Source organism: Pygocentrus nattereri, chromosome 17 (genome assembly GCF_015220715.1).
Source record: "Pygocentrus nattereri isolate fPygNat1 chromosome 17, fPygNat1.pri, whole genome shotgun sequence".
In the NCBI taxonomy this organism is placed as follows: domain Eukaryota; kingdom Metazoa; phylum Chordata; class Actinopteri; order Characiformes; family Serrasalmidae; genus Pygocentrus; species Pygocentrus nattereri.
Genome location: NC_051227.1, coordinates 34,212,054 through 34,225,120, shown reverse-complemented (window position 1 = coordinate 34,225,120; position 13,067 = coordinate 34,212,054). Strand labels below are relative to the sequence as shown.

The following is a 13,067-nucleotide window of genomic DNA, read 5'->3' as shown; positions in this document are numbered from 1 at the left end:
GCTCTGCTTATTGTCAAACTTGCCTCAGCACACTCATTACATTCTACTAAGGAATGCCATTTCCCCACACAGTCGAGGGTACCCCAGTTGCACATGCCACAGTTGTAAATGCTCTTATAGAGACTTTGCAGGAGCTGATGTTCCAGTTTTAGCAGATAAAGATGCCATCTCTTTGTTCTCCCCATCTGCTGTTGAAGGCACTGCTTTTTCCACAGCACTGCTGCTTTACCTGGGACAAAAATGCTGTTTCGTTTGCATTTACTCTTAGAGTGTCAGAAAGCCTCCCAGCTTCCAGACCTGCTAGACTGCAGTGTCTTGTCCCTGTGTCTCTATGTTAGTTCCCTAAGCTGCTGTAATACGCAGTCCCTAGACTGTGTCACCACCTCATACCATGACCTTCTAGACCCTTGTCCCTAAGCTTGACTTCTGTCCTGTGTCCCTGGTCCATGACCCTTTTTTATCCATGCTCCCACTGCAAATTTGGGAGAGTTTGCATTTTGGGAGAGTTACCTAGTTTGTTATCATGGCTAGGGAGACGACACTGGTAGGTAGGCAAACACCGAAGTGAAAAGTACACATGGAATGATGGCATAGAGGAATCCACTATAAATCCACAATATGGATTCAGAAATCTGCTGCTAGAGTGCTCACCCATACTAAGCGTTCAGCTCACATCACCCCTGTTCTCTCTCAGCTACACTGGCTACTGTCCTGTCCCATATAAAGTTTAAAATTTTACTACTCACTTTCAAAGCTTTGCATAACCTTGCTCCCCCTTACCTCAGAGAAATGCTGACCTCTTACACTCCCTCTCGCTCTCTCAGGTCTTCTTGCAATAACTTACCTTCTGTTCCAGCACCAGACTTTCTACTTTGGGAGGGAGGTCCTTCAGTGCCATGGCTTCCAAACTCTGGAATTCTCTTCCTCAATCCCTCAGGGACTGCTCTTTCCTCTTTTAAATCTGACTTAAAGACTTTTTTGTTTAATGCACATTTTTCTTACTCCTTCTCTGCATAGTTTTTTTTCCTGCCCATGCTATGTGAAGTGACCTTGGGTTTGTGAAAGGCGCTACATAAATGTAATGTATTATTATTATTCTTATTAACAACTCCAACAGCTGATTGAGATCAGCTGTTAACAGCTGGTGATTTGAGATTAGGGCCTGAGCTTGGCTTTGTAGCCTGCCTAAATTAACACCAGTGGTGGACAGTAACTAAGTAAATGTAATCTGTTACTGTACTTAAGTAGTTTTTTCGTGTATCTGTACTCTACTTAAGTATTTCCATTTTGGGTGACTTTTTACTTTTACTCCACTACATTTCAAAATCAAATATCTGACTTTTTACTCCACTACTTTGAGAAATCTGTCGTTCCTTTTGTTTTTGTGTGCATAAAAACGTAACATGTCAAAACCAAAGAAGCGCAAAGCAAGAACCTACAGATCAATATAGTAAGACCTACAGATCAATATAGTAAAGGAAAGCTTATTTGTGATCCTGAGTTTAAAGCCAGTTTTTATTCAACTTGTAACTAATTTACAAAGTAATCTTAAACTGAAACTTTGCTTGTGTGTAAAAAGTGATTTCAGAGCCACTCGGTTCTCCCTGATGGAACCTGTTTACCTTCAGCGTTTTGTGTTTATGATCTTTTTAATAGACGTCAGCATCACTAATTAATGACGTTCTATTAAAAGACTGGTTTACCAAGAGAGACGCTGGAGGACTTTCACCTAAAATGAGTTCATGAAGCCAGTCTTGTTATAAAAATCAGACATCAGACATCAGAGCCATAATTAATTTTTTAGTACTTTTACTTTCGATGCTTAAGTACATTTAAAGGCAAATACTTTAGTACTTTTACTCAAGTTGAGGTCTAGAGTAAGGACTTCTACTTTTACTGGAGTAATATTTGACCTTGGGTATCTCTACTTTAACTCAAGTACATGATTTATGTACTTTGTCCACCTCTGATTAACACTATGCTCAAATAATGTTATGTGGACTGATAAGGCAAAAAATTAAATTTTTATGTCTTAAAAGGGAAATGTTATGTTTTAACTAAAAACATTCCAACATAAAAATCTCATCCCAACTTTGAAACACAGTGATAGCAGCATCTTTGTTAGGGGCTGTTTTGAAGATACTGGGACCAGGTGGCTTGCCATCATTTGATATAGCTACGAATACTAGATTTTATCAAAAATATTAAAGTTGTTAGGACATCTATCCATGAACTGAACCTCAACAGAAGTTGGGTCCTGCAGAAAAACAAAAATCCTACAACACCAGTTATGTTACAAAGAATGGCTGGAGAAGAAGAAATGTTACATTCTGGAAGTCAAAGTCTAGAGCTTAATCATATATAAATATTGAAGAACCTAATATGAAAGAAAGCCCATCAGCATAAAAGTTGAAGCAATTCTGGTTCATGGTAAGAAAACAAACATTCAAGCAGCACTGTACACTGTCTAAGCAGGACAATCTGTATTGCTTGTCTGTTAGATGTAGTCTACAAATTGAAGTTCATCTGAGATTTATTTTTCTGTGAGTTTAGTTTTTTCAGAGGAATAAACACACCATCCAACAGATCCTGTCAAAGCAGAGATTTAACTGTAGAGATTTACTCTGTCATGATTTTTGATTTTATGATGTTACCATGTAATTGATTGAATAGAATTAATGATTACATTTTCTTCTACACATTTTTTTGCATTTTTTGATTGTAGGATCCTGTTGTAAGTAAAGGATTATCATGCCTGAAGTCCTCAATTGGCAACCTAACAAACACCTATACCACTGCACTGCTGTCCTACACTTTCAGTCTGGCTGGAGAGCATGATGTTCGAGGGCAGCTGCTGAAGAAGTTGGATGGCATTGCCATTTCAGGAGGTATGAAATGTTTAAAATGACTGTGACAGTTACATCATGAAACTCAAATGTTAAATTATTTTGGACTGCGTTAGTGTCTGTACTGTTGTAGTTTATCTCCTTTTATTTCTACATAAGCTAATTAGACTTTATTGCATCTCCTCTGTGTCTTTATAGATGGTCGCCTTTACTGGTCTCAGTCAGCATCAGATGACTCTGACTCCTTGTCAGTGGAGATCAGCTCCTATGTTCTACTGGCTGTTCTCACTACATCTGAAGTCACTGCTGCTGATTTGGGCTATGCTAACAGGATTGTCAGCTGGCTGGTGAGGCAGCAGAATCCCTATGGAGGCTTCTCCTCCACCCAGGTACTCAAAGTGTATTCTTAATCTCATAATATATACAAAGAGAAATCAATGTGATTCCTAAATCTGTGCTACAGTGAAGAGACTGTTTTATGGGAACAGACAACCTTCACAGTAGAAGTAGAACTCAGTTCAGCATATATCCAGACACGGAATTTTGTTAACCTTCCTCAATGTTTTTGTGTTTGGATCAGGACACAGTGGTGGCCCTCCAGGCTCTGGCTCTGTACTCCACCAAAGTGTTCAGCTCAGACGGCTCCAGCACAGTAACTGTGCAGTCAGCAGGTAAAGGCAGTCTTGACTTTGATGTGAACCAGGACAACAAGCTATTGTACCAGGAGAGACCACTACAGGACATTCCAGGCAAATACAGCATTTTGGTGAAGGGCTCTACCTGCGTTTCCGTACAGGTCAGTATCAGAAACAGAATCAGAATCAAAATCAAGCTTTGTTGGCCATGTATGCTTATGCATACAAGAAATTTGGTTTGGATTACAGGAGCTTGAAGTACACAGTATCAGACAGACATTCACGTGTAGAATAAAATAAATATAAAATATAACAAGATAAAATAAAATAAAATAAAATAAAACCTGCATTCCAACCATCACTCAGGAATGCACACCATACCTGTAAACCTTACAATGTGCAAAGTATGGGTCTAAAGTTAAAGTGCTGAGTGCAGCAGCAGTTAAAGTGTGTATAGTGGCAGAGAAAGGGCTCAGTGAGGTGACAGTGGGGCGGGTAAGTAAGATGCTAGAATGAACACTGGTTTGAGACGGTGGTTCCACAGAATGGAGTTGAGTTTCATAATATATACCAGTACATGTAGAAGTGCAGTTTGAAGCTGGAATTGTTTTGTGTGATATTTTAACTGTTCAAGAGAGTGGTGGCTTGTGGGAAGAAGCTCATTTGTAGCCTGGATGTCCTGATCCTCATCTGGCTGAAGTGCCGGCCTGAGGGAAGGAGCTGGTACAGGTGGTGTCTGGGGTGAGAGGGGTCTGTGGAGATCTTTTCTGCACACTTCCTGGTTTTACATGCATGCAGTTCCAGCAGTGCAGGCAACTTAACCCCAATTGTCCTCTCTGCAGTATGTCAAGTAGTATATACGTTAAGAGTGTTAGATATGACTTAGCCAGTAATACAAATATTTAATTTACATGGACAAAATTGTCCAAAATATCCTTGCATGTTCCAATGCTTTAAAAACTCTGACAGTCTTCTGGAATTCATAATACAACAGTTCTATTCATAACTTGTGTTCTGGACAAAAAGGCCTAGGTAGCCAAAGGATGCCACAGTAAAAGGAAGTTACTACAGCAGATATAAGAATTAATTTTTGTTTAGAGATGATTTTTTAAAATGGGATGAAGGCCACAAGTGCAGGGACTGTTTGAAAACATGCTATTGACTGGACCTAAAAGCTGGCATTTACTAGTGTTCCAGTGTCAATAATATTATGTGGGTGACCCCCAGAGAATCCATGCAGGTATCCTCTGACAGCAATGCTGAGGTACTAGAGCAGGTTTCTCAGCTTGTGGACCACAGACAACCAATGGGCTTTGAAGCACCCTTTAGTGGTCTACGGGCCTGTACTCAGGGGGAGGCAGTAGTTGGGCCAGTAATGTCACTTTAAGTCATAAAAACAGAAAAAAGGTTAACTTATTAACTTAAAAAAGATAATTAAGATAATTATAATAATTAATTAAAATAATTAAGTACTGAAGGAACAAATTTTGTCAAACTATAACATGTACAAATAAGAATACTGTAGGAGTAGGTATAAGTAAACGTCATCAGTTTGAGACAACGCAGCCATAGGTGCATATTGTAGACAGTTATTGAGCCAGAGGTGGAGAGGTTTCTCAGGATGCTTTTACAATTACATTTACAGCATTTGGCTGACACTCTTATCCAGAGCGTCTTACAATTTGATCATTTTACACAAGTAGGCGAAGGTGGTGTTAGGAGTCTTGCCCAAGGACTCTTATTGGTATAGTGTAGGGTGCTTACCCAGGTGGGTAAGTGGGTAAGGCTTACACCCACCTTGTTTAGTGTGAGCCCATCAGCTTTTTTCTGAAGTTTGCTCCATTTGACATCTGTGAATTCTCCACCTGTACTCAGATCAGCAAAAGTCATCTAAACTGGTCCAGCAAAATATGTGGGTCTTAGTTCACTTCCTAGTGAACTCTAGTTCTGTTCACTGCTGGTGGGAATGCATTCTATATTGATAATAGGTAATTCTTCAGTAGAATGTGCTTTCCTTATCTTCTATCAGCACATCGCCACAGCACTGCAATCTGCCTGTTTTAAAATTTGACTCATTACAGACTTTCATTTGATCGCATATCGTTTCTCCAACATGAGCTGCAGTAAAATAAAGTAATAATGAAGAGATGCATTTGTTTTTGGCTCAAGGGTCTTATTATATTTTTGAGTGGTTGATTTCAAACTGATAAACTTATCTTGAAGAAACAGATATCAAGTTAAGTTTATTATTATTGTTGATTGTGACAATGCTAATCCAGTCCAGTAAGTGGAGTGTGGTTTGGCTCTTACAAATGAGTCACAAAAACCTCTGTAAACTAAACAGACCAAATAATTACTCTTGGGGAAAGCCAGTGTAGTATTTTCAGTGAACATGATCAACTGCAGCTCCAAATCACAGTCCATGTTACACTTTTTAACCAAACTGCAAATTTTCTGTGATTGAACCAAAATGGATGGACGATCTGATCATTTTCAGTCCCTGATTCTCAGGTTTTCAATGTCAGCACAGCCTCTATGCTTTGCAGTTGTAAACAAGTGGACCTTAGGGTTGAAAAGGGTTAGAGCCCCTACATAATCTGATGCTAATCTGATCTGTAAAAATGGTTAATGGTGCTGGCAGTGGAAGGTCAAGCTAGCTGTCAATATGTTAGCAAGGCTACTAGTCGGGGGAAACCAGTAATAGCAGGAATTCGACTATACCAACTGAAGCTGGTGATTACAGGGCTAGCAAGTGAAAATCTAGATTAGTAAGCATAACATTACATTAAAATGCAGTCCTATTTAAACTCAATGCAAAGTAATGCATGTCTCAAAGCCTTCGGATTTGTTGCAGAACATTTCTTTGAGAAAAGCCAGTGCTAATACCTGAATTCAGAAAAGCTAACCTTTATGCAGGTCTCTTTTGTCTCATTTTTAAGAGATACTTTGTCTGGTTATTTGCTGTTTCACTGCTTTGATCTGTTTTATCACCACCGACAGATGGCCCTTTACTACAATATCCCCACACCGGCTGAAACCAGAACATTACACATCAAGGCTAAAACTGAAGGAGATTGTACAAAATCATTTGGACAAACTCTGGCAATCAACTTCACAGTCACGTATGAATGCATTTTGATAATAATGTAATCTGATATGAGGAGCTAGAATGATAACTTCAGATAATAAGAAGGAGACAATAGACTGACAACTTTAGATAATAAAGAGACTTTTTTCTGCAGTTATTCTGATTTTTTTAAAGGAAACTACTGGTTTAAAATACTCAGTGACATCCTCATAAAATAGTTTGCAAAAGTTACCTTCAATATGGAACTGCCTGTTTTTATTACCTGTCCTAAAAACATTTGTTGTGCATTTCATGTAAATGTGAATTCTGATAATGAATGACCTGTCTTTTTCAATTTCTCCTTCAGATACAATGGGGCTCTAAACAGCACTAACATGGTCATAGTGGATATAAAAATCTTATCAGGATACACAGCAGATCCCAGTGATGTAAGTAGTAGTGTTTGTTGTAACACACACTCATGTGCACACACTAACACTAACCTCAACCTCAGGGACAAAAATATGTTTATTTGCACTTTTTATACAATGTGGCTTGTATAAAAAAATTGCATCAGGACTATTTCATTTGTCATGACAATGTTATTTTGTTTCCTTAGGTAATAATTAGCCCATTTGTCGAGCGAGTTGATTCCAAAGATGACCATGTGCTCATGTATATTAAAGAGGTGAGAGAAAAACAGTTTACTATATTTATATTACATATGCTGTACTGTGAAGATGTCTTTGACATCTGAGAAAATGATATGTAAGTCTATGTCATACTTCATTGGCTGCTTTTTCACAGTTTGCTGCTGGTAACCACGTCAAGGAAGATAGCCTGGTTCCCTGTGCTAATTTAGCAGCAAAATTAGTTTGTGTAAACAGAGACTCTGGAATCTAACTTTGTTATTTTTATATTCTTTTTTTTTCAGAGATTCAGTGTACATGTTATTTTGGCAATAGATCATCCATAGATATCCTAGCCTGGAAATTAATATTCACATACTTTTCAGACTTTCCCAACCCAGGCAAGATCCCTGCAATTTATTTGTATGTTCCCATGACTTATATATTTGAAAAAAATCATAAATGACAAATGATAATATTTATTAAACTATTCTCTAGAGAACAAAAAATGAATAGCAGCCACTTGTTTGGTTGAAGGTGATAATTTAATAATAAATAATATTAACAATAATACAAAAGCGCCTTTCAAGAGACTCAAGGACACTGTACAGTAAAAGTGCAAAGAACAACAAAGATAAAAACAAGAGATAAAACAATTGTTATAACAATAAAAATATGGGAGAAAGAGCATAAAAATAAAAAGATAGTAATAAAAACACAAGAAAGATAAGCTGCTCACTCGTATCCTATCCGGAAAAGATGGGTTTTAAGACTGGCCTTGAACAATGATAATGAAGTACAGGTACACAGCTCTAGTGGGAGTCCATTCCAGAGGTTGGGGCCAGCAACACTAAACACTCTATCACCTAGAGTACGCATTTTAACAGTCGGGACTGCAAGGAGATGCAAATTTGAGGAGCGAAGGGTGCGTGGAGGAACATAGGTATGTAGCAGGCTACCTAAATATGCGGGGGCGTGTCCATGAAGAGATTTAAAAACCAGCACCAGTAATTTACACTGTATACGATACTGTACTGGAAGCCAGTGAAGATGCTTTAACATGGGTCTAATAGATTCCCGAGATCTTTTATGGGTCAGAACCCTGGCAACAGAATTTTGTACATACTGCAATCTATTTAGAAGCCGAGTAGAGAGGCCATGCAGCACTGCATTACAATAATCCAGTCTAGATGTGACAAAAGCATGAATAGTAATCTCAGCAGCAGCAAATGAAAGATACGGGCGAATTTTGGAAATATTCTTCAGGTGATAAAATGCTGTCTTGCATATGTTTTTAATGTGAGGTTCAAATGACAGTGTTGTGTCAAAAGTGACACCCAAATTACGAACCTGAGCAGAGGACGAGACAACAAAACCCAGAATAGGGAATGGAAGGGTACTGAGCTTTGGCAGTCACAGGTGAGGAAATCAGTATACATTCCGATTTCTTACTTTTCAGGCTCAAGAAGTTTTCAGTCATCCAAGCCCTTACATCAGTTAAGCATTCAATTAGTACAGTGGGAGGAAGAGTATGGGATGGTTTGGTACAGACATAGATCTGCACATTGTCTGCAAAGCAGTGAAACTGAAGACCATGCCTTCTAATAACGCTAAACTTAGCGAAGTTCTCAGGGTCTAAGCCAGTTTTTTTTAGCACAGGGCTAACAGCAGCCAACTTTTAACAGGCAGGAACCAAGCCTGAAGTTAGTGATGAATTTATGGCTTTAGTAATAAGAGGACAGAGAGCAGGTAGGCAAGATTTCACCCACTGTGTTGGAATGGGATCTAATTAACATGTAGGCTCTAGAGTTCATAATAAGCTGACCTACAAGATCCTCATGAGTAGAAAATGTAGAAAATTGCCTACTCTTAAAATGTACAGATAGAGACTGAAAATTCACTGAAGGCATTGTAAGAGGAAACTGTGCATAAATTGAGTGAATCTTATGGTTAAAAAAGGCCACAAACTGAGAGCAGTTACAGCGCTAATTTCACTGATGAATTTACAGATATTTTGCTTTATTTCTGGTGATTTTGATATTTTCTCCAATGAAAATTACACCCAGGATCTCTGTATGTAATTATGGATCTCTGAATGTACTTACCTGAAAAGGTCTCAACATATCAACCACTGTAAAGAATGTTGCTTTGTCAGATCATAGCTGTTTTCTTTGAGTGGTCCTCACTAGACATCAAGATTAGACAGATTTATGATTTATAATTGACAGCACAGCTACACTTTTCATGAGATGAATTAGCTCTGACTCTGTTGATGCTTTGCTGGATAGTTTTAACTCAAAAAGTGTTATGGATAAGATTGCTCCAGTTAAAGTTAAAACCATGTCATGCCATCAGGAAGCACCATGGAGGAATGCTACTGCATCTCCCAAAGAGAGAATGTAGGAAGACTGACCGCAGATGGCTTAAAGCTTCAGATTCACAAAAAATCTTCAAAGATAGGCTGCATGAGTACAATACAATCCATGCAAAAAAAATCCTTCTTCTGTAACATTATCAACAGTAATAATAACAATAATAATAATAATAATAATAATAGTAAAATACCCTTCACTATGGTTCGTAACTAACATAAGTCATCCACAGACAAGCCAATAATCAATTAATAATCTATCAATAATTAAATTTAATTCATGTAGAGTCATCTCAAATCATCCACTTGTAGTTTTGACTGATTATTCACCACATTTTACAGATTGTGTTTCAGTACCATCTGAGATTTCCTAACAAATCAAAAAAACACTGTGGGGCAGCCTCTCTAGAAGCAACTCTATTACAGACCAACTTTAAATTTACATTTCATTGGACAAATAATTGAATCTTCAAGCCACTGTCTTTCTTTACTAAAAATCTATTCTACTACTGCTCAATCTCAGTTCTGGGTTGAATTCTCGGGATCTGTCCTAAAATGGTTTAGTTCATAGCTTCAAATAAGGAGCTACTTTGTTAAAATAGAAAATATTGTTTATAAAAGTGAGTGCAAGGGACCTGTGGGCTTCCCCAGGGTTAAATTCTTGGGCTCCTCTTCTTTAATTTATACATGCTTCCTCTTGGCCTCTTGGTGACATAACTGACTGGACACTTATGGATAAAATTAGAAAGGGAGGCTTTATTGGTTAGAATGTGATCCAAACTCATGGACAGAAAACAGGCAAACAGGATAAAAAAGAGCAAAGGCAAAAAGCAGAGTCAAAAATTCAAAACACAGCCATGTACTACAAAACAATAGCTTATCACAGCTATGCAGATGATACTCAGATTTACTTGGCCCTCTCCCCAAACAATCATGGTCCCCTTGCCTCACTTTTTATGTACCTTGAGCACATCGTTAATTGGATGGGACAAAATGTTCTGCAATTGAATAAGGATGAAATATTATTTTATTCAGGAATAGCAATGAAAGGCACAGATTAGCTGCCTATGTGCATTTGAGATCCCTAAAATCTGAAGAACTAGCATGTAACCTTGATGTACTAATGGACTCTCATCTTACTTTTTTGCAGTCATGTCACAGCAGTCACTAAATTGACCATTTATTACCATAAAAGCATCAACAGGATAATAGATATTCTGACTAAACCAGACCTGGAGAAATGCAGTCCATGCCTTTATTTCTAGTAGAATTGATTACTGGAATGATTTATTAACTGGTTTGTTATGATTTGATATAAATGATTTATTAACTGATGTTGCATTGATATGAGCCAAACAGAACTCTCAGATCATTGTTGACTAGTCAGTTAGTCCGGCTGATGGTAAAGACTAAACATGGAGCAGCAGTGTTTAACTACTATGCTGCTCTTAAATGTAACCAGTTGACAGAGAGCATTAGAAGACTCCTTTTTACAGTACACACTTTTAAACCCAGGCTCAAAACATTATTGTTACGGTGTGCTTTCAGCACAGTTTAAAACGTTTAGTTATACAGCACTTCTCTCCTGTAATGGCACCTTATTATTGTTAGTTACTTTTTAATTAAATGTTTGATCTTAATTCATTTTAGTTTGTATTTTATTCTCCTTTACATTACTTCTTAAAGTACTTTGTAGTAGTAGTGCTCTCTCATGTAAAAGACTCTGATTTACAGAATTGTATGAAACTTGCCCTGCCTTACTTGAAACTTAAAAAAATGCAGCCACACCAGCCCTTTGTGGGTATATTTGGACACTTTGCTGTAATGGGTCAGCGTTGAGGTCACACAACTGGGCCTCTTCAGCACCTTGTGTATATGTACCACACCACATATGTGTGTGTGTATGTGTGTGTGTGTCAATATATATATATATATATATATATGTATATGTGTGTGTGTGAAAGTCTTAGGCCCCCAAGACACACACATTTGTGTAATGTGTTTTTTGCTGAGATTGACTTAATTATGACTTAATTAATTATATATATATATATATATATATATATATATATATATATATATATATATATATATATATATAGTGATTTTATGGATGTTAGTGTGTTTGTTTAACCATTTTCAAACCCCTCAGTACTGTGTGTGTGTGTGTGTGTGTGTGTGTGTGTGTGTGTGTGTGTGTGTGTGTGTGTGTGTGTGTGTGTGTGTGTGTGTGTGTGTGTGAAACAAAAAGAGTCGAATTTGCACAGCAAATTAGCAACTGAACAGGTACAATGGGGCATTTTTACAGTATGTCTGGTTTGTTCTAACAGGTGCCAAAGAATTCTCCTATGAATTATCAGCTACATATTCAACAGGTGCTTCCAGTCAAGAACCTCAAACCAGCTGTGATCAAAGTCTATGATTACTACCAAACAAGTAAGATTTCCCTAGGCTACATGATTCTTACACTATTACTGTGATTGTATAGCCTTTTTTTACTGAATTTCTATGTTTTTTTATTCAGGTGACCAGTCTGAGACAAAGTACTCCTCCCCCTGTGTGTGAGCACTCAGATCTCACAGTTTGAGAAACAGAAAAGACTCATATTGATACTGTATGGTGGTTTAATTTTCTGTTCACAAGAGAGAACAGAATAAGACTATATTTTATCAAATAAATGTGAACTTCAAGCAACTCATGTGTTGCTTTGGTGTTGTAACAAGTAAAGTAAAATGACAAAAGTAAAATCCAAAAAACAGTTTAATACAAATTTTATGCCAAAAAAATCAGCCCAGAAAGCAATACAAATATTATAAAATCTAGATATTGTAAGTCCAAGGTAAGTTAAAGTTCAAGTCACGAATTTGATGACTTGAGATAATCATAAAAGACTTGTGACTCAACTTTTTATCACCAATGACTCAGACTTTGACTTTCTTTTGCATTTTTTTTTATTGGGAAAAGACTTTTCACATTGTATCAAACAATTGTATTAGTAATTCATTTAGCAGCACAATGAGTGTCTAATTAGTGTCTAACATCTAAACAGTTACATTATGATCATATTCAGGTGTTTCACTTTAAATTCTTCTAAGCATATAAATATGTTTTTTAGCAACCTAATTTCTAAATGCCTGTTGTAAATATCATGATGAATGTAAAATTATGTCTGGTTCCATTGATGTACATTAAAAATGAAGTATGTTTTTAAATTCTCCTGTAAAATTACTATTTTGGAGATACAAGGTTTTGTTCTGACAACAGTTATATATACATCCTCCTTTTCTAATCTTTTCGTTTCTCATGACAACTAAATTATTTTAATAATATAGTTAATATCAATCATTTTTCAATCTGAATTCTTAAGGAATAATTTAGCTTCTCCATAACATACATTTTATAAACAAAGTCATACCAGTCGTGCAATTGAGGGGGCATAGTAGATAGACAGCCATTTTATAGTGATTGCTTTCTTATTTGCTGCTAGTAAAGACCTAAAGTAAGACCTAAAGTAAAGAC

At 37.0% G+C, this 13,067-nt stretch overlaps 1 protein-coding gene across 1 annotated transcript in view; it reads left to right on the top strand.

Annotated features, from left to right (window-relative positions):
• Positions 1-12,760, top strand: part of LOC108411102 (alpha-2-macroglobulin-like) — a 40,871-nt gene extending 28,111 nt beyond the window's left edge. Inside the window, exons 27-34 of the mRNA XM_017682490.2 lie at positions 2,726-2,888; positions 3,045-3,235; positions 3,427-3,642; positions 6,482-6,603; positions 6,916-6,997; positions 7,168-7,236; positions 11,879-11,984; positions 12,073-12,760. Of these exons, the coding sequence (XP_017537979.2) occupies positions 2,726-2,888; positions 3,045-3,235; positions 3,427-3,642; positions 6,482-6,603; positions 6,916-6,997; positions 7,168-7,236; positions 11,879-11,984; positions 12,073-12,113 (990 nt within the window). The 3' untranslated portion in view covers positions 12,114-12,760. The remainder of the gene's footprint in view (positions 1-2,725; positions 2,889-3,044; positions 3,236-3,426; positions 3,643-6,481; positions 6,604-6,915; positions 6,998-7,167; positions 7,237-11,878; positions 11,985-12,072) is intronic.
• The last annotated feature ends 307 nt before the right edge of the window (positions 12,761-13,067 follow it).